This window comes from Nematolebias whitei, chromosome 18 (genome assembly GCF_014905685.2).
Source record: "Nematolebias whitei isolate Nwh7 chromosome 18, NemWhi1, whole genome shotgun sequence".
NCBI classification, from domain to species: Eukaryota; Metazoa; Chordata; class Actinopteri; order Cyprinodontiformes; family Rivulidae; genus Nematolebias; species Nematolebias whitei.
The window spans coordinates 27,281,739-27,299,726 of NC_056515.1; the positions used below are offsets into that span (position 1 = coordinate 27,281,739).

A 17,988-nucleotide genomic window follows, 5' to 3' on the forward strand; every position below is an offset into this window, starting at 1 on the left:
GCTACCTCTCCCCCAATCTTCCTCTGGAGTGGGCGGAGTTGTTCAGAAGTGACACAGAGGATGGTAACTTGCTTGTCGGACTCGTTGGCTTGTTATGTTAATTAAGCCTGTTCAGGATCCCAAGTATGTTGTGTGTGCACGCCGTGCGTGAACATATAACTATCGGGAGCGCAAGTCCATGGGGGCGGGCGCACAACCTGTGTCTCTGCTGTGACAGACACAGACTCAGAAAAGGAAGGGAGTGGGCGGGGGTCTGTCTTTCCCCATAGCTGCTGCAACTTCAGTGAGACATTAGCTATGTTTACATGGACATAAGTAATCGGATTAAACGGCCATTTGGAATAAAAATGTGTCATGCAAACGCCCCATTTGGATTATTTTTTGTCGATTCAGCTCGATCCGAATGAATTTGTAATCAGAATGAGACTGGTGGTTTACGCCGACTCATAATCCGAACGGTGCGCATGTAAACACTTAATCTGTTCATTTTTTTCCGATCGTGAAAAACTGACCTGGCTGTGCATGTGCGACCTATGTCATTTCCGCTTGGCTAATGCTAATAACATTAGCATGTCGGGGAAGTAAAAGTGGTCGGTGAGCGACACAACATTTCTACTAGAAACTTTAAAAGAGCTCAAAATTATCTGTACCACCTGTAGCTCAATCAGGGAGTTTTCATATATGGTCCATAACAATTATTGGCAAATGACTCAAGACTACATGAACACTGTGGAGAATCTTAAAAGAAGAGACGAACACTGCTGCTGACCTCCACTTCTGTAGGCAGAGTCATACTGAGGGTACAAAGTGCTCTGCAGGTGAAACTTGGTGAACTGCAGCACCCTCTCGATTATGTCCTCTATATAAACGACTTTAGGCATGCGTGGAGAAGTCATTATGTTGAGTGCAGTCAAACAGGCGTCTGCAGACTTGGTCACGCGCTCCATGATGAGGTCACGCCACAAACGCTCCTCATCCATGGAGTCATTATCCTAGAGATTCATTTAAATATAAATAAATAATTAAAACACACGTTTTAACTTGAGTTTTATCAATATTAAGATTGAGAACTTACATGACTCATTAAGGTGGAGAGAGTGACGCTGTCTTGAATGTTCTTCTCCAGAATATTTAAAATTTTCACCAGTTTACTTGATGAAAACTGTGAAACATAAACAGTTAAAGGACGGTTATTTTCCAACAGTGCTGCTGGGAGCCTTACTGTAAATCAGACTTTGTTTATATAAACCTTGTTGAAGATGCTCATAGCTTTAATCTTGGTGGAATCGCTGCACAGCTCACTCAGCTGCTGCTTTCCAAGGAGAAGCTCTTGAGGAATCTCATCATCATCTAATTAAGGAACCAGAGGATGTCAGTCAGCTCGCCGCTCCAACATGTGAGTCGACGTTTGAAAAATGTTCAATACTTTGTATCTACCTGTTGCAGTGAGGTCTATGTCCTCAAGGCTCTCAAGAATGTTGTCCACGCTGGATGTAAATCTCTTAAATGTAGAAGAGTCCAACTTTTCTAAAAATGAAACAATATAATCAATCAATCAATCAATCAACCTAAATCAGCAAGCTTAGTATAAAAGTATGTTTCTTTAGAGTTTGCTTTTTTAAACAACCATCAGAATCATGTTATAGGAATAAAATTGTGTTACCTTCTAAAGTCATGGAATCATACATCATTCTGCTTTTCTGCTTCTCTTTTTTCTTCATTTTTCTGGAAACTAAACAAATAACAAATTAATGAGAAAAGTAATACTAAAGGTGGTATATTTTTGAGCTGTGACCAGTTGGCAAACTGTATTAATGAGGGAGTCTTTAGAATGTCTGGCAACTTTCTCAGAGATCGCGATTTGAGTTGCAGAGGCAGTCCCATCGCTTCGGTTTAAAAAATATTAAAACATTTCTGTGACAACTTTTCACTCAAATAGTCACAGAGCCATGTTAGGCATCTCCAGTCTGTGACAAATCCACCTGAACTGTGTCACTAGCACTGGGTTTAACCTGTCTGAAGAAGGCTAAAGCTGTATTTTGACACCTGTGTGGGAGCTCTCCTCTAACACAAAGCATTCAAGGCCATTCTCCAAGTATAAAAAAACATGCTGATTATAAACTGAAAAATTAGTACAAATCAACCTGTCTTCATTTCAAAAATGTACTCCACACAATAATTTTCAAACTTTACTGCAATCAACTCACAAAACAACAGTGGTAAAGACTTGTGGCCCCAATTTTCACTGGTTGAAGTAAAGAACACATCTAAGCCAATTAAGTGGCAACATAAACATCCTTAACAGCCATTTTACAATTGAATACTGTTTTTTTCTTCAATAATTCAAGGTTCTTTATTTATCAATCACACTACATGTGGTACATGTGGTGGAACAAATTTGTGTACACGGGGTCCCAGTTACATCCAAAAAAAGTATTAAAATGTTCTAATATGGCATAAATGTGCAACAATTAATATATATTTTTAAATATTTTAGGTTACTAAAGATCGTGTTAAGATCACTACTTGGTGTTTTGCGACTCAGTAGGGTCCTGAACCCATCTTTGAGAACAGATACTTTAACAGAATAAATCATAAATGTGGGGCGGCTGCCAAGTCGTGTACAAATTGAGCTGAAGTGAACAACCAAATAATGTGCACAGGCAAGACGACAGATTTGCAAGCTGTGCAGACTCACACACACACAGACACAGACACACAACAAACACAGATTTTCAGAAACTGGTGGCTCAAACTGCAGCTACACAGCTCACTGGTCCTTTGGTTGCAAACACTCAGATAGTAGTGAGAACAAAAAAAAATCAAGTTTCTGCCAATTTTGAGTTACCAACTAGTCTCCTAACAGTCACAACCCAGTGAGATGCAACCATAATCGATTCAATAATGAGTTAAAGCAAACATATTCAGTTTGTCAAATTGACATCACTGTTTCTCTCTGTTATGGCAGTGACGGAGGGAGTAAGTCCTGTTTGCCGTTTGTGTATTGTAAACATCGTGTGGAATATCACCAGTCTAGAATGAATCCACATGTTCATACATGTCATATTGACACAGTAAATTGCAAATCAATTTAAGCATTTCAAGCTCACAAATAATTGTGGTAAAACATACCAACTTTGGAGATGACAGCAAATATTCAAGTTTTTTGTCTTCTGTTTTTTACTCATCCCATTTAAGTGCTGTAAAAGAAAAGCTTAGGGTTTGAGGTAAATATTATTAATATAATAAAGAGGGAGGAAAATTCACCTGATATGTGTGTTTCATTAATACGATCTGTCAAATTCTTATGAAAACAGATTTTATGTTTAAGCTGCAACTGTGCATGTCTATCAGATAATACGAGAACAGCATTTAGGACTTGTCGAGTGTACTATAGCCCAACTTAGTAAAGCTGCAATTGCAAATTATTTATCAAAAGCACCAGGTGTTCATTCAAACGTAATAATGACAATCAGCTGCCATAAAATGAGAAAGTAGATTGTTAAATGTGACTAAAAGCATGCATGTCCAAAAAGTATAAAAAGGCCTTTTTTTTTTCTTTAAGAGACCAAAACATAAAGAACAGCTTGTGTTTTTCAAAAAGTTTAAAGATAAAAGTTTTGTGAAAATGTGTGGTAAAAAAGATACAAATCAATCCTATGACTAAGTAGACATAAAAGTAGGGGTGCACTGATTTATTGGCCCTGATTTCCTTAATTTTGGGAAATCAGCCAATATTTGCACGAGAAACCGATTTTACTGATTTTTTTGTTTTAACAACAACTGTCTGAACTTCATTTATATTTCAGAGCACTACCTCATGGCCAGTTAAAACAAGTTTGTATTGTTTCTAAGATTTTGTTCAAGGGTATGTTTTTCAATAAAATATTACTGGAAAATTGAAGGTGCATTGTGACTGTATAACATCTGACAGTGTCACTTATAAAACAAAATCGGAATCAGCAGGTCAGGCTTTTTAGAAATCAGTGATCGGTGCAATCGGTGCACCCCTACATAAAAGCATAATTTTTAAAGATTAGGCAGGCATTCCATCCATCTGGGGCGCCCTCATTGTATAACGATAGGGGAAACACTGTAGATATAACAAAACTATAAACCCAGAAAATTCTCACCATCATTCAGCCTCAGTGGTGGAGAGTTTTCATCTGAATCATCTGAGTTCCAATCCCGATTGCGTGAGTTAGAAAAGCCTCCACCACGCCGGTGGTCCTTCGAACCCCTTTTCTCTTCAAACTTCCATGTCCTGTCATGGTTGCTCTTTTTTCTTTTTCTTGCAGCTAGAACAATATAAAATATAATAAACTCAAAATACGTGGAAGCTGTTTTTTGTTAAACACTATTGCACAGTTACTGTTGCCTGTGGATACGGCATTGCAGACTTTTTCAGCAACGTGATGTGCACATGATTTTTATTTAAAGGGGTTTAAATAATACTCACACTGGTTGTCAGAATCATCCTCACTACTATCTTTCTCATCATCCGAGTCTGCCTCAGCATATTTAGACCTCTGAGTGATCATGCTGTGCCGTCGCTTATTTGCTCTCTCACAAAACATCCCTGTAAGCAAAAGGCAAAAGTGAATTTTAAACCAAAATTATTCTTTACAGTGTAAATGTTAAGTAACAAATGGTCTTATTCACCCAAATGTTTTCACTTTAATTTACTCTTAAGAAGTGTCCTTACAAAGGTCTATTGAAGTTTAAAGACATATTATAGATGAGTTTTACTAAAAGGCTTTTTAAATGTATATGAATGTTTTTGTTCAGTGCCCTGAGACAACTTCTGCTGTGATTTGGCATTATATAAATAAACTGAATATTTTTAAAACCACATAACTGTTCACACACGTTCTTTTGAGTGTTGAATCTCAAATCAAACACTAAGAGAACAATTTATCAGCAAAGAAAAAGAGTCAATAAAACAAATACTTTCGATTTTTAGATCCTATTTATAGATTAACTAAAAGTATCCCAGACTAGAGAATGCAGTTGTCGTCATCGCTATATTAAACATTAATATCCCACATCTCAAGTTTTCTAATATCATGCAGCCCTAGATCATACCTCTGGTTGAATTTTCAAACGAGGACCAGTGTTTGGATCGGGACCTGTGTGCATTCTTGGTTTCCTTAATTATCCTTTTTACGCTCTCGATGCTGAGTCTCTTAAGCACAACAACTGGTTTAGATCTTTTGTTTAATGTCTCTTTGAGCGACACCCTCTCCAACCTCACACGTGGTTCGGTCCATCCACAGACCAGTGTGCCTTTGGGGTCCTTATCTGCTCCATCTCTATTTAGTTTAGGAATCACAAAGTTTTTAAGGCTTCCTGTATTGCCACCCAGCAGGTATGAAGGGAACTCGCTGGACTTTGTCTCAGAGGCTGGTTGTTTGTTTCCAGGTAGGCAGCTAACGTCCCAGCCATCCCAGCTTGTATTATGGTCCTTATTTGTGGGATTGTGAAGCTTGGAGCTGCCTGTCTTCTGTCCACCATCCAGATCAGCTGATTTTCTGCTTCCATCTTGCTTCATTTTTGGGCTTTCAGGTTTAGTGTTCTGATCATGTGAGGTTTTGCTGCACACTTCTTTTGATAATGTCCTGTGCTTCCTGTTCCTGTCGCCGTCTTTGTCTCTGTCTGCATCCTTTTCTCTGTTTTTTTCTTTATCCACGTGTGTATCTTTTTCTTTGCCACTACTCCTGTCCTTGACTTTTTCTCTGTCCGTGTTTCTGTTTTTGACTCTATGTCTGTCTTTGTCTTTATATCTGTGCATCTCTTTATCTTCATCTCTGTCTTTGTCTTCATTCATGTCCTCGTCTATTTCTCTGTCCATATCTTTATCTTTGACTCTTTTCCTACCATTGCCTTTTTCTCTGTCAAAGTCTTTTTCTTTGTCTTTAATCTTGTCCTTGTCTTTTTCTCTGTCAACGTCTTTTTCTTTGTCTTTAGTTTTGTCCTTGTCTTTTTCTCTGTTCACATATTTTTCTTTGCCTTTACTCCTGTCCTTGCCTTTTTCTCTGTCCATGTTTCTGTTTTTTACCTTAGTCCTGTCTTTGTGCATCTGTTTATCGTCTTCTCTGTCTTCATTCCTGTCCTTGTCAATTTCTCTGTCCGTATCTTTATCTTTGCCTCTATTCCTACCATTGTCTTTTTCTCTGTCAAAGTTTTTTTCTTTGTCTTTAATCCTGTCCTTTTCTTTTTCTCTGTCCAAGACTCTGTTTTTGACTTTATTCCTGTCTTTGTCTTTATGTCTGTTCTTTTCTTTAACTTCATCTTTGTCTGTGTCTCCATTCCTGTCTTTGTCTATTTCTCTGTCCATAATTTTATCTTTTTCTTTGCCTTTATTCCTATCCTTGTTTTTTTCTCTGTCTCTGTCTTTTTCTTTGTCTCTACTCCTGTCCTCGTCTTTTACTGTGTCCATGTCAGTGTTTCTGACTATATTTTGGTCTTTATTTTTGTTCATTTTTTTATCTTCATCCCTGTCTTTGTCTCCATTCCTGTCTTTTTCTCTGTCTATGCCCTTTTCTTTGCCACCATTCCCATCTTTGTCTTTTTTTGTGTCCAGGTCTTTTCTTTTCCCTTTAGTCCTGTCTTTGATTTTTTCTCTTTCCACATTTCTGTTTTTTAATTTATTCCTGTCTTTGTCTTTATCTATGTTTATCTCTTTATCTTCATCTATGTTTGTGTCTTTACATTTGTCTTTATCTCTGTCCTTGTCTCTTTCTCTAGGTTTGACCTTATCTCTAGCTTTGCTTCCATCTCTGAGTTTGTCTTTGTCTCTGTTCCTCTGCGTCTCTCTGTCCACATCTTTTTCTATACCCCCGTCTTTGTTGTCTTCATGTCTAGAGTTACAATCCACCATGCCTGTGGATTTTGGCGTTTCAGGTCTGCTGCCGTGGGATTGGTGACTGATGTTCTTTTCCTCTTTGTGATGTGAATCTGAAAGCCTGTCATGTTTCTGCCATGTCATGTCCGGCTGTGTGTCATCTGAGTGCCCCTTGTCGTTGTCAGTTTTGGAGTTGTGTTTGTGTCTTAATTCACGTCGGCTTTCCTGCTTTTGCTTATGGGTGTCTTTATGCTCATCTGTGCCAGGTATATGGGAGGTGTCAGGAAGCTGTCTGATGATCCCAGGTCTGTTCTCAGCAACATTATTGACCTTTTCATCAGCATTTGTCTTGATGCGATGTATGTGATCTTCACACAATGGCTGTGGTTCCAAGATCACTACAGGCTGTCCTACTTTTCTGCCAGCGTGCTGCAGATCAATACTGACCATCAAGGCAGGCCGAATGGCGCCGTTACTTGCAGTACTTGATTTTTTGGGTGTCAGCTTGCTGATGCTGTTGGCCGCTTGTACAGTAGGTCCCTCACTTGTCTCAGCTTCATATTCCTGAGGATATGTATCTTGTTTACGTTTTTTAAGTGGCTTATCTGCAACAAAAAATACACTCCAACTTAGAACTTCCTCAAGCAACTTAGGGGCATAAAATAAATGAGAAAAAGACAGACAAATACAATTTTACCTTTGTCCTGGACCTCTTTAGAGCATCGTTCTCGCTCACTGGCTGATTCAGGTTCTATTCTGTCAATTTCTGCAAGTGCTTCAATCTCAGAGTCATCAAACACACTGATGATTCCCGTTTCCTTGGTATTTGGCTGCACAGCAACCTGTTGACAGTTTTTCTCCTCCTCCTCTGCTTCTAATTTGTGCGGAAAGTCTTGAGGGGTACTGAACAACTGATTATTATTGTTCAATATAACCGTTTTGTGGTCTGAGTCCAAATTTAATCTCGGGGACAGTTCTTCAGCTTGATTCAGGTCTGGCATCTTCACTCTGGAAAGTTTTAAAGTCAGCTTGGCAGAGTCCTTAGATGGAGAACTAACTATATCATAGAAGACATTTTTGTCCACATGCTCATTTTCCACTTTACTCTTGTCTCTATGTTTTTTTCTGCGATCAGGTGTTGTGAGGAGAAGGTCAGGTGATGCACCTTGTGGCACGTCAATTGGAGGTGACTGCATGATGAGGGGAGGCCTGGACCCTGCAGAAACAGAAATGTTGTGTTATTTTAATTCCACTGAATGAATAACACACACACACACACACACACACACACACATATATATATATATATATAGGTAAAGGCTACATACTTTTTGCTGCCTCTTCACTCCCAGCAGGGGAACACGCAATATGAGATTTAACGGGAAATACAGCAACCTTCATTGAAGACTCATTTTCCTGCTGGAAAACAAGACGTTTATTATCATTTTTAACAGTAAGTGTCTGCTAAAGACAAGTTTAGAATAATTAGATTATCTGCATTACCTCATCTTCCAGTCTATGAGCGACGTTCACATACTCTTCGTCTGAGCCAAGTCTTGTATTATGGTTAGATGAATTACTTGAAAGCTGTTCAGAGGCTTCGTTGTTGTGAATATTTCTCACACTACTAGCAACTAAAACAGAGAACAAAAGTAAATTATTTATTGATTTGTCATAAGTACATTTTCTTCCAACTGAAAAGCTATAGTTTTACCCTGCCACAGTACAATAACACAAGCTCAAAAACTTTTTTAAGCCTTTGGAGCATAGCTTGTGGAGAACAGAATGTTGGTTTTAAGGACTGTAAATTATATAAATATTTTTACAATATTATCAAACTAAACACACAGAAAGTAGGCATGTACGTCAGAAGCTGTGCTATTTAAACTACTGTACATTCCGATGTACACGTCGCACTGCTGTGTATAAGTCACATCAGTCCAAAAATATGTAATAAAGTGGAATAAAAAACATAAATAAGTCGCTTCGCTGTATAAGTCGTATCTATTATGCATCACCACTGACCACTGGGAAACGTGGGACAGTGTTGTGCCAAAAATTGATTGGCTGCCAAATGGCGGGAGCATGCACGGGAGGACTTTAACAACAATTTAACAAGTTAACACTTAAAAAAATTTGTTTGCTCGATATTATAGCAAAGATGTGTGTCAGTTTAACTTTTCCTTAATAAATGCACTTCAATGGTCACATCAGCTGCATTTCGCCTGGTCGGTGCAGCGAAATGCAGCTGATTTGATGTTAGTTCCAGGAGTTCCGGAGCGAGACAAAAGTGGCTTTGTATGGCAAGCCAAGTGTCTCATTAATAGCCACTTTTATCTATTAATGAGACACTTGGCTTGCCATATAACAAACTGGATTCCAAAAAAGTTGTGACACTAAACAAATTGTGAATAAAAACTGAATGCAATGATGTGGAGATGGCAAATGTCAATATTTTATTCGTGATATAACATAGATGACAGATCAAAAGTTTAATCTGAGTAAATGTAACATTTTAAAGGAAAAATATGTTGATTATAAATTTCACAGTGTCAACAAATCGCAAAAAAGTTGGGACAAGTAGCAATAAGTGGCTGGTAAAAGGAAATAGAGCATATAACGAACAGCTGGAAGATCAATTAACACTAATTAGGTCAATTGACAACATGATTGGGTATAAAAAGAGCTTCTCAGAGTGTCAGTGTCTCTCAGAAGCCAAGATGGTAAGAGGATCACCAATTCCACCATTGTTGCGCAGAAAGATAGTGCAGCAATACCAGAATGGTGTTACCCAGCGTAAAATAGCAAAGACTTTTAAGTTATCATCATCAACCGTGCATAACGTCATCAAAAGATTCAGAGAATCTGGAACAATCGCTGTGCGTAAGGGTCAAGGCTGTAAAACTCTACTGGATACTCGTGATCTCCGGGCCCTTAAACGTCACTGCACCTCAAACAGGAATGCCACTGTCAAGAAAATAACAGAATGGGCTCAGGAATACTTCCAGAAAGCATTGTCAGTGAACACAATCCACCGTGCCATCCGCCGTTGCCAGCTGAAACTCTACAGTGCAAAGAGGAAGCCATTTCTAAGCAAGCTCCACAAGCTCAGACGTTTGCACTGGGCCAGGGGTCATTTAAAATGGAGTGTGGCAAAATGGAAGACTGTTCTGTGGTCAGATGAGTCACGATTTGAAGTTCTTTATGGAACACTGGGACGCCATGTCATCCGTACCAGAGAGGACAAGGATAGCCCAAGTTGTTATCAACGCTCCGTTCAGAAGCCTGCATCACTGATGGTATGGGGTTGCATGAGCGCTTGTGGCATGGGCAGCTTGCATGTCTGGAAAGGCACCATTAATGCAGAGAACTATGTTCAGGTTCTAGAACAACATATGCTCCTATCTAGACGTCCTCTCTTTCAGGGAAGACCCTGCATTTTTCAACACGATAATGCCAGACCACTGCAGCAATCACAAAATCATGGCTACGTAGGAGAAGGATCCAGGTACTGAAATGTCCAGCCTGCAGTCCAGATCTTTCACCTATAGAGAACATTTGGCGCATCATAAAGAGGAAGGTGCGACAAAGAAGGCCCAAGACAATTGAACAGTTAGAGGCCTGTATTAGACATGAATGTGAGAGCATTCCTATTTCTAAACTTGAGAAACTGGTCTCCTCTGTCCCCAGACGTCTGTTGAGTGTTGTAAGAAGAAGGGGGGATGCCACACAGTGGTAAAAATGGACTTGTCCCAACTTTTTTGGGATTTGTTGATGCCATGAAAGTTGGAAACAACAGATTTTCCTCTTTAAATGATACATTCTCTCAGTTTAAACTTTTGATCTGTGATTTGTGTTCTATTCTGAATAAAATATTAGATGTTGGCACCTCCACATCATTGCATTCAGTTTTTATTCACAATTTGTTTAGCGTCCCAACTTTTTTGGAATCCGGTTTGTAGTTGAGGGTCCTCTAGTGGCTGAAAATGGTAATGTTTAATATTTTCCATGTCAGAATGAATGAAATCATCAGATCTCAGCCAAAAATTGGGTTATAATATGGGGACAAACATATATTGGTTGCTTTGGTGTATAAGTTGCAGGACTTGCAAATTTATGCCAAAAGGTGCAACTTATATGTCGGCAAATACAGTTTTTGCATCATGAGGCAAAATAATTTTGAGAATTTCTTATACTTTCAGAGTGACTTCTAGCACTTAAAAGTTCTGGTTGGTCAATTACTTAATGAAATTACTGCTGTCTTATACACCTCACAGTTCATCTTAGATGTATTTTGTTAACTGAAAATCAGTCATTCCTGAGACTGACTGATAATTAATATTTTCAACTCAAACTACAGTAGTCAAGGAGTTCAGAAAACAAAAGAAGAAATAAGTTAGAGATAACAGAAACAAAGCAGCAACTCTGAGAAACTATAGATGTATATATGTTTTTCTTTTAACTATTTCACAGCAGCTCTGATCTAAAGTGCTTCAGCATCACTCTTTAGGAAGGTGGTACATTGCAAGTTCATGTATAAGTGAAATTCCTGAATTTATTTGTGGCTTCTTCACTTGTTTATATTCACAGGACTTTATCAGAAACATAAAAAAGCAATGACTTTTTTTTTTTAATCAAAATGGGATAAATTACACTTTTTTTCTTTTGACTAAACTTTATGCTCACCCTGCTGGGCTTGCTGATGATGAGAGTAACTGGGTGGATTGTACTGGATGTAGTCTACTGGGCTCTGAGGGGTATAAGGACTTGGTATTGGACTGTTCTGCTGAGGTACAAACTGGGTAGCTGTCCCACACTGTGGGGATGTAAAGCATCTGCGGAAGAGGAAGAAGTGATAAGTACAGGTAATTCTACATTTTCATAATCTGACAATAACGTGTCATAGACTTACCCAGAGGGGCTTTGAGAGACAGAGGTTTGCTGATAGTTTGATGCTGGACTGCCATGATTCTGAGAAACCTTATACTGTTGTATCAGTGGCTGCTGTCCTAAAAGACAACATATTTTATAAAATATATTATAAGCTTATATAAACGAAAGATATTAAATTCCCCAACAAAAAAAAACATATTTAATTTGTTAATTAGCTTTACTGAACAAAACTACAAAGACTAGAGTCAATGTTAAATATTCAAAACTTATAATAAAAAAATCCATCAAAGCCAACTTAATAGTCTTTTAAATAAGGTCCAACTGCTACAGTGAGTTAAATAATGATTTACACAAGGCTTCATAAGGCTGGTGTGATTGTAATAAAAGATCCTCCATTTTGGACGGAGTGTGTGTTCACAACCCCAAACAATGTGGTTTAATTTTTTTAACTTGTGAATGGGGGTTCTACAATATGTGTTTAAAGCTTTTGATCTCTTTTGCCTTTTTGCATAAATAATGATAATGAAAACTACAAATAATTGCACTTTACAGCTTGTTTATTGTACCATTATAATTACTGTGATTTCAAGCTACTGTAATGGATAATTGAACTGCAATGTGTCGCTGGACTTATGTTAAAGGACAAATGTAACTCGTTTATGGAAATTAGTCTTGCATTCAGGTTGTTTCTTTTATAGCGACATATAACAATTCCTGTACAATGTTTGTTACAGAGATATCACGCAAACAGAAGTTTGACAGCAAGGGTCTTAGCAAAAACAACAATATGGTGCTGTGCATCTTCAGATCAATCAATATTCAGCGGATATCAATATAAATAAAGTATGATTATTTGATCCAGAACATTACACAAGCAGATTGAAGTCCTGAAAGCTTTAAAGTAATTAATACTCTGTAGCACTGACTTAAAATCTTAAAAACAACATTGATTTCAATAAATACCATTCAACTATTATTACCACAAAGAATATTTTACCTGTAAATATGTGGATCTAAAGTGTTGTGTTCAAGCAGGTTTCGACTATGCCAACCTAAACTAAATAGTCCAATATTATGTCAGTGTACGCATCTTTTCCCACATTTCCTCTAACAATCAAGATTGACAGCATTGGGACAGTTTTCAACTCTTAATACATCAGTGCAAGTTTTCTGTCTCCATATCACGGCAACACTGGGAGTAGCTTATAAGTGCTGTAGTCTGCAGGCTGCAGGTTGGAGCACAGGTTGTCAGGAAGGGCATCGGGGATAAAATAATTGTCAAAACGTTTGTGCAAGTTTGCTTGCTGTGGCAACTTCTGCAGAAGGGAGCAGCCGAAATAAAAACATTAACATCCTGGCAACATTGGCTAAACACTATTACTGTCTCATTAACCAAATACTGTAAATGTAAATCTGGCTATATTTATCACCCACTGCCAGAAAGTGTGAATGTGTGTATTTATTAATATGTCTATTTGCAAAAATATCTTAAGGGCCACTGAATGTATTTCAATAAAACTCTCAAACAGTAATCATGGAATGAACATCAATAAGTGATTAACTTTTGGAGTCGAGCCTATTCAAGATAGTCGCAACAGCTAATCAACATGTGCAAACACGAACATAGCTGTAAGTCTGTCATTTGTAGAGTCATTGAGATAAAATTTTGTGTGGTAGCAGTTGAGTCATCCCCAACACATAATCCAAGCACTAACAGATCATGGCATCTTTGTTTAAAACTTTGGCATTAAAGGCAGCAAACCACGTGCACTTCTTTAGGGAAATGCTACTTTTGTGCAATTAGGAATATAATGTATTGAGTTCATGGAGTGTTCTAGAGACAAAAAGCACATTTAGTCTTAATATTACACATGAAACTGTGATTGTCAGGAACAAACTTGTATCTTACAAAGAATTCAATGTAGTCAATGGGTTAAAACCCAAATGGTCACAGTTCATTTTCTTCATCAAGGTTGGACAGAGTATGGCAAGAGAATATTTCATTGTTCAATAGTTTATTATAAATAGTTTTAATAAGAACAAACTTCAGATAAATCAGTTCCTGCTTTAGATAACAATTTCCCTCAGTTGCTGGTGTAAGTCTTCATCATTGCAAGTCAAAATATTTTGGTTTTCTCTCTTAAGAGTTGATGAATAGAAGACCCTCAAAATCTTTAAACAGCAAAATTTTCTCACATTTTGATTTTGAACTGATTGGCCATTAATAGCGTTTCCTTATTTTTAACATGACCTGCCTTCAAGTAGGTTAGATCTTGTGCACAAGTTGCCATGGTAAAATACATTTTAATAAGTGAACCATTTTTGTGAAGCAAAAAACTAAGGGGCGGGGTTATAGTTTGCATGCCAAGCCACTTACAATACTTTACAGGAAAAAAAAAACCTAATTTATTTGAAGATTGCATTTTTTTGCTAGCAGGCTGCACAATCTTGCAGCACCAACAGATTTAGTTTTGTTTGGAGATATAATTATGCACAAACTTGTAAAACTTCTACTAAACCTAACTACTTCTGAATAACTGATCAAAATGATTAGTGGTAGTTTAGTCATTTGAAATACTCAAGAGGACGGTGTTTATATGTCCTGATACATGCTCAATAATCCAGGTAGAAAAATCTAAAAAGGTTAAATCAGGTCCTCTGGACTAATTCTTTGTTGTAACGTTTTGTTTTTTATCCAAAAGACTTGTTCAGTCTACATAAGGCGCTTCAACAAACTCAGTCTTATAAATAACACCTGTGAATAATAAGTGGCCATCAGGGCACTAACGACCAATTGTTAGAGCTCTCTAACGACCAATTGTTAGAGCTCTCTAACGACCAATTGTTAGGGCTCTCTAACGATCAACTGTTAGGCTGATGGTCCTCCTTTTACACGTGACTAGCTAGTTCTGGCTTTCAGCAGCAAACTGGTTGGTCCACTGTGAGAAGGTGCTATTTATAAGACTGAGTTTGTTGCAGTGCCTTAGACTGAAAAAGTATTTTGGATAAAAAAATGAAACGTTTTAATAAAGAAGAATTTGTCCAGAGGACCTGATTTAACCTTGTTAGACCGTGTTTATAGTTTATTTTAAAAATCCTATGAGTGGAGCTTCTTTCTAGTTTCTTAGCTAGACAGACAACAAATGTATGTTCATTTTGCATCGCTCCATAAAACAGTTGAGGAAAATATACATCTCCAGTAAACAAGCAGTATCTTCCGAGTCCCCCTCCTTACCACCCAAAACCTCATAGTGGGTTAGCATACTTTTGTCCCTGAAGATTCTGGGGTTCATGGACAGTAGCGTTTGAAGGAGTACTGGCATATCACCCTCAGGTTCATCATTTCCCAGGTTGTCCTTTAGCTCTCTGAAAAAAACAAACAAAACTGTCCTCTGTTAGTCTGATTGGTATATCACAGCATGAGCCAATATTTGGTAATGCAGTCGCTGAAATGTGGCAAAAATTACTTCTTGCCGTAAAAAAAAAAAAACAGTTACACTTTACAAATATCATTACACTGATATTGCATATGAGCGCAAACAATGAGTCTTGCTTACATGTGTTCAGTGGAGACCTGGTTAAGGCTATGTGCCAACTGAGTCACCAGATTCTCGTCTCGACACACCAACAGGCTGCTGACCTCATCTGAGATCCTTCCATTGTAGAGCAGACTCTTAGCAGTGGTGGCCGGAAGAGGAGAAGGCAAAGGCAGCTGGTTTAGTACTAAAAAAAAGTTGAAAGAGAAATCAAATAAAACAGTTTATTTTTATGAATTAAGACAACTTTTCTGTATACAAGTAATTAGTTCCTTTTGTGAAGATGTTGCATAAATAAGTTGTTTTAACAAGGTACATCTTGTGTACTAAATATTAGCGGCTGTATGAACTATTTTAATGTGAATTTATGTTTTTAAATCATTTTATTTAGAATGTTTACAACATTTTCATCAAAGTGTACATGTAGACCAGCTCTAAACATGTGGCAAATGTAACCTTATATTAATGAAACAAACATGCTATCATTTTATCAATCTAATAATTTTGTTGTTTGTTGTCACCTCTGACCCTGGTTCACTTGGCATATCGCTACCTGTTTTCAACAGCATAACGCTGCTACTTTAACAAATGCATGTCTGTCAGTTTTAGCCTACTTGCCATTTAAGAGAACCTCAGTCTTGCCATATCTTGGGCTAAATGTTAGGTGTTTAGGCTGCGTGAACAGTTTCGAAGGAATGATGTTGCACTTACAGTCGGTTAGGCTAGCAATTCCAGCAAGAGTAGTGATGGGAACATGAGGCATATCACCATTCATGCTGAAGATGAGGTCAAGAGGTCGTGTCAATGCACAGGCAGCTAAATGTCACCAGTCTCTCTCTAATCGTCACATCTCCAATGTGCTGCAAAGACAGAGAGGTGGCAAATGAATGTTCAACATCAAAAAGGGTCAGAAGCCAAAAGAATGCAAAATCTTTTTAAGATGGCTAAATATTATGCATTCATAACTCGCTTAGAAATGAGGATTCACAACTGCGCCAGCTCCTGGGTGGACATTATTACAGTGTATCAGTATTAGTGTCATAATAACTGTATCAGACATTTTTAGCAAGTCTAAACATCTTTTGTCAGTTATTGATAAATGATTTCTGTGAAAATAAGCACCTTAGACGAACTATTCGTCTATAAAATACACGCCTCCAGAGTATAATTTTCCCCATAAAATTCAATTCGTCCTGGGGTTATAATCCACTTGTTTAAATGCATAACAATGAACAAACAACTGGGATTGTTGTCCAAATAAATGTTGCGTGTCTCGAGTTGAAAACAATACGGATGGTGACTAACTAGGCATAATTAATGACCAGGAGGAGAAAAAAAGTTAAGACAGTTCTGTTTGCGTATACAGCGCTACCTCAAACGTTTGCTTGTCCCGAGTTTTAACTTTCATTTCAGCAGCTGAAACCCAACAAACAACGTCAACAAACAGGGTTTTAAGCGCCTAGTTTGCTAGCTAGTTTATGCCTCATTTTCTTCTTTTGTTGTCGTGTCAGTTAAGAGTCCCAGAACTGTCCGTACCTATAGCGTCATTTAGCTCACCTCGACAAGAACCGCGACTCTGTTATAGCTCTGTTGTTACATTTCTTTTCAGTTTTACACGCATTTTACGAGAAGTAAGAGCGTGGCGACGTGCAGAGAAGTGAGCAGAATCAGCTCGATGCTGGCCGGTGCTGCTAGCGACTACTGGAGATGTAGCTAATGTATGCTAGCTGGCTAGGGGTAGCTTTATTTGTGCGCGAGCGTGCATCAAAGCCAGTTAGCCGCGGCTTTCTAGCTATTCTTCGCTCTTGCTATCTTATAGGTCGGAAACGGGTTACGGCTTTCCTCTCACGCTTCCCACGGCCCTCACAAACGCATCCCTAGCTCACAAAGTGAACCACGGACTTGCCTAAAGGAAGCGTAACCCCGACCCGACGCCGACGAGGAGGCAGGGGTACAAAAGCGAAGCACCCCCATCACCACAAATCTCAGAATCACCCCCTCGATCAGCTCCGTTAACTGGTGACCGCCGCGTCCCGACGACGCGGAAACACACGGGAGGGTGAGCGGTACGCTTGAAAAATAGCGTCTTACTGTTGAATGAAGCTTATTTACCTCTGGATGTGATGAGAAATAGAAGTGGTTCTGGTGAAGGAGGAGGAGGAGGAGCAGCAGGAGTAGGATGGCAGCTGGAGAGCCAGAGGAGTCTCTAGCTCCCTCTCCGTCCTGCCGCTCGAACAGCTCCTCCGTCAGTCACCGAGACTGGCGTCGCCTTCTTACCTGCTGGGAAAACGAAGACCAACCTCTCTGACATTATTTACCGATTTCATCACACATTAAGGGACACCATCACCACCTTAGTTTGTTTAAAAAAAAAAAAAAAAAGCCAGAGACCATCTCTATTCTCCTTCAGTGGTGAGGTCAGTTAAAGATACTCGTTGCAAACTAATGAAATAAAAACGCCACATCAAATAGTGCAGTTTGAACGAGTTTTAGTGGTTTTCCAGCGATATGCAATTCTGAATTGTGGGTACGCATTTAACGTAAACAAAGCCCTCTGCCGAATCACGTGATGTCTGGCCTTGGGTAAACAAATATGGCGGAATCATACAGGTGTAGAATTTAGACAAGGCGTTTTAGGTGGAGATATGGACATGAATCTGCGGCAAAACACCGTAGGAAAAAAGAAAGAACGTGCGAGACAACTAGGATCAAGCA

At 38.5% G+C, this 17,988-nt stretch overlaps 1 protein-coding gene across 1 annotated transcript in view; it reads right to left on the bottom strand.

The window, feature by feature from the left end:
- Positions 1-17,487, bottom strand: part of LOC119424615 (nipped-B-like protein B) — a 31,470-nt gene extending 13,983 nt beyond the window's left edge. The window contains exons 1-17 of the mRNA XM_037692103.1: positions 17,386-17,487; positions 15,985-16,133; positions 15,295-15,460; positions 15,003-15,103; positions 11,757-11,853; positions 11,531-11,679; positions 8,348-8,478; positions 8,173-8,260; positions 7,542-8,060; positions 5,086-7,449; positions 4,460-4,579; positions 4,134-4,298; positions 1,664-1,732; positions 1,438-1,527; positions 1,250-1,350; positions 1,076-1,162; positions 770-992 (exon numbers count right to left, since the gene is read on the bottom strand). Of these exons, the coding sequence (XP_037548031.1) occupies positions 770-992; positions 1,076-1,162; positions 1,250-1,350; positions 1,438-1,527; positions 1,664-1,732; positions 4,134-4,298; positions 4,460-4,579; positions 5,086-7,449; positions 7,542-8,060; positions 8,173-8,260; positions 8,348-8,478; positions 11,531-11,679; positions 11,757-11,853; positions 15,003-15,103; positions 15,295-15,460; positions 15,985-16,048 (4,534 nt within the window). The 5' untranslated portion in view covers positions 16,049-16,133; positions 17,386-17,487. The remainder of the gene's footprint in view (positions 1-769; positions 993-1,075; positions 1,163-1,249; positions 1,351-1,437; positions 1,528-1,663; positions 1,733-4,133; positions 4,299-4,459; positions 4,580-5,085; positions 7,450-7,541; positions 8,061-8,172; positions 8,261-8,347; positions 8,479-11,530; positions 11,680-11,756; positions 11,854-15,002; positions 15,104-15,294; positions 15,461-15,984; positions 16,134-17,385) is intronic.
- Between the last annotated feature and the right edge of the window lie 501 nt (positions 17,488-17,988).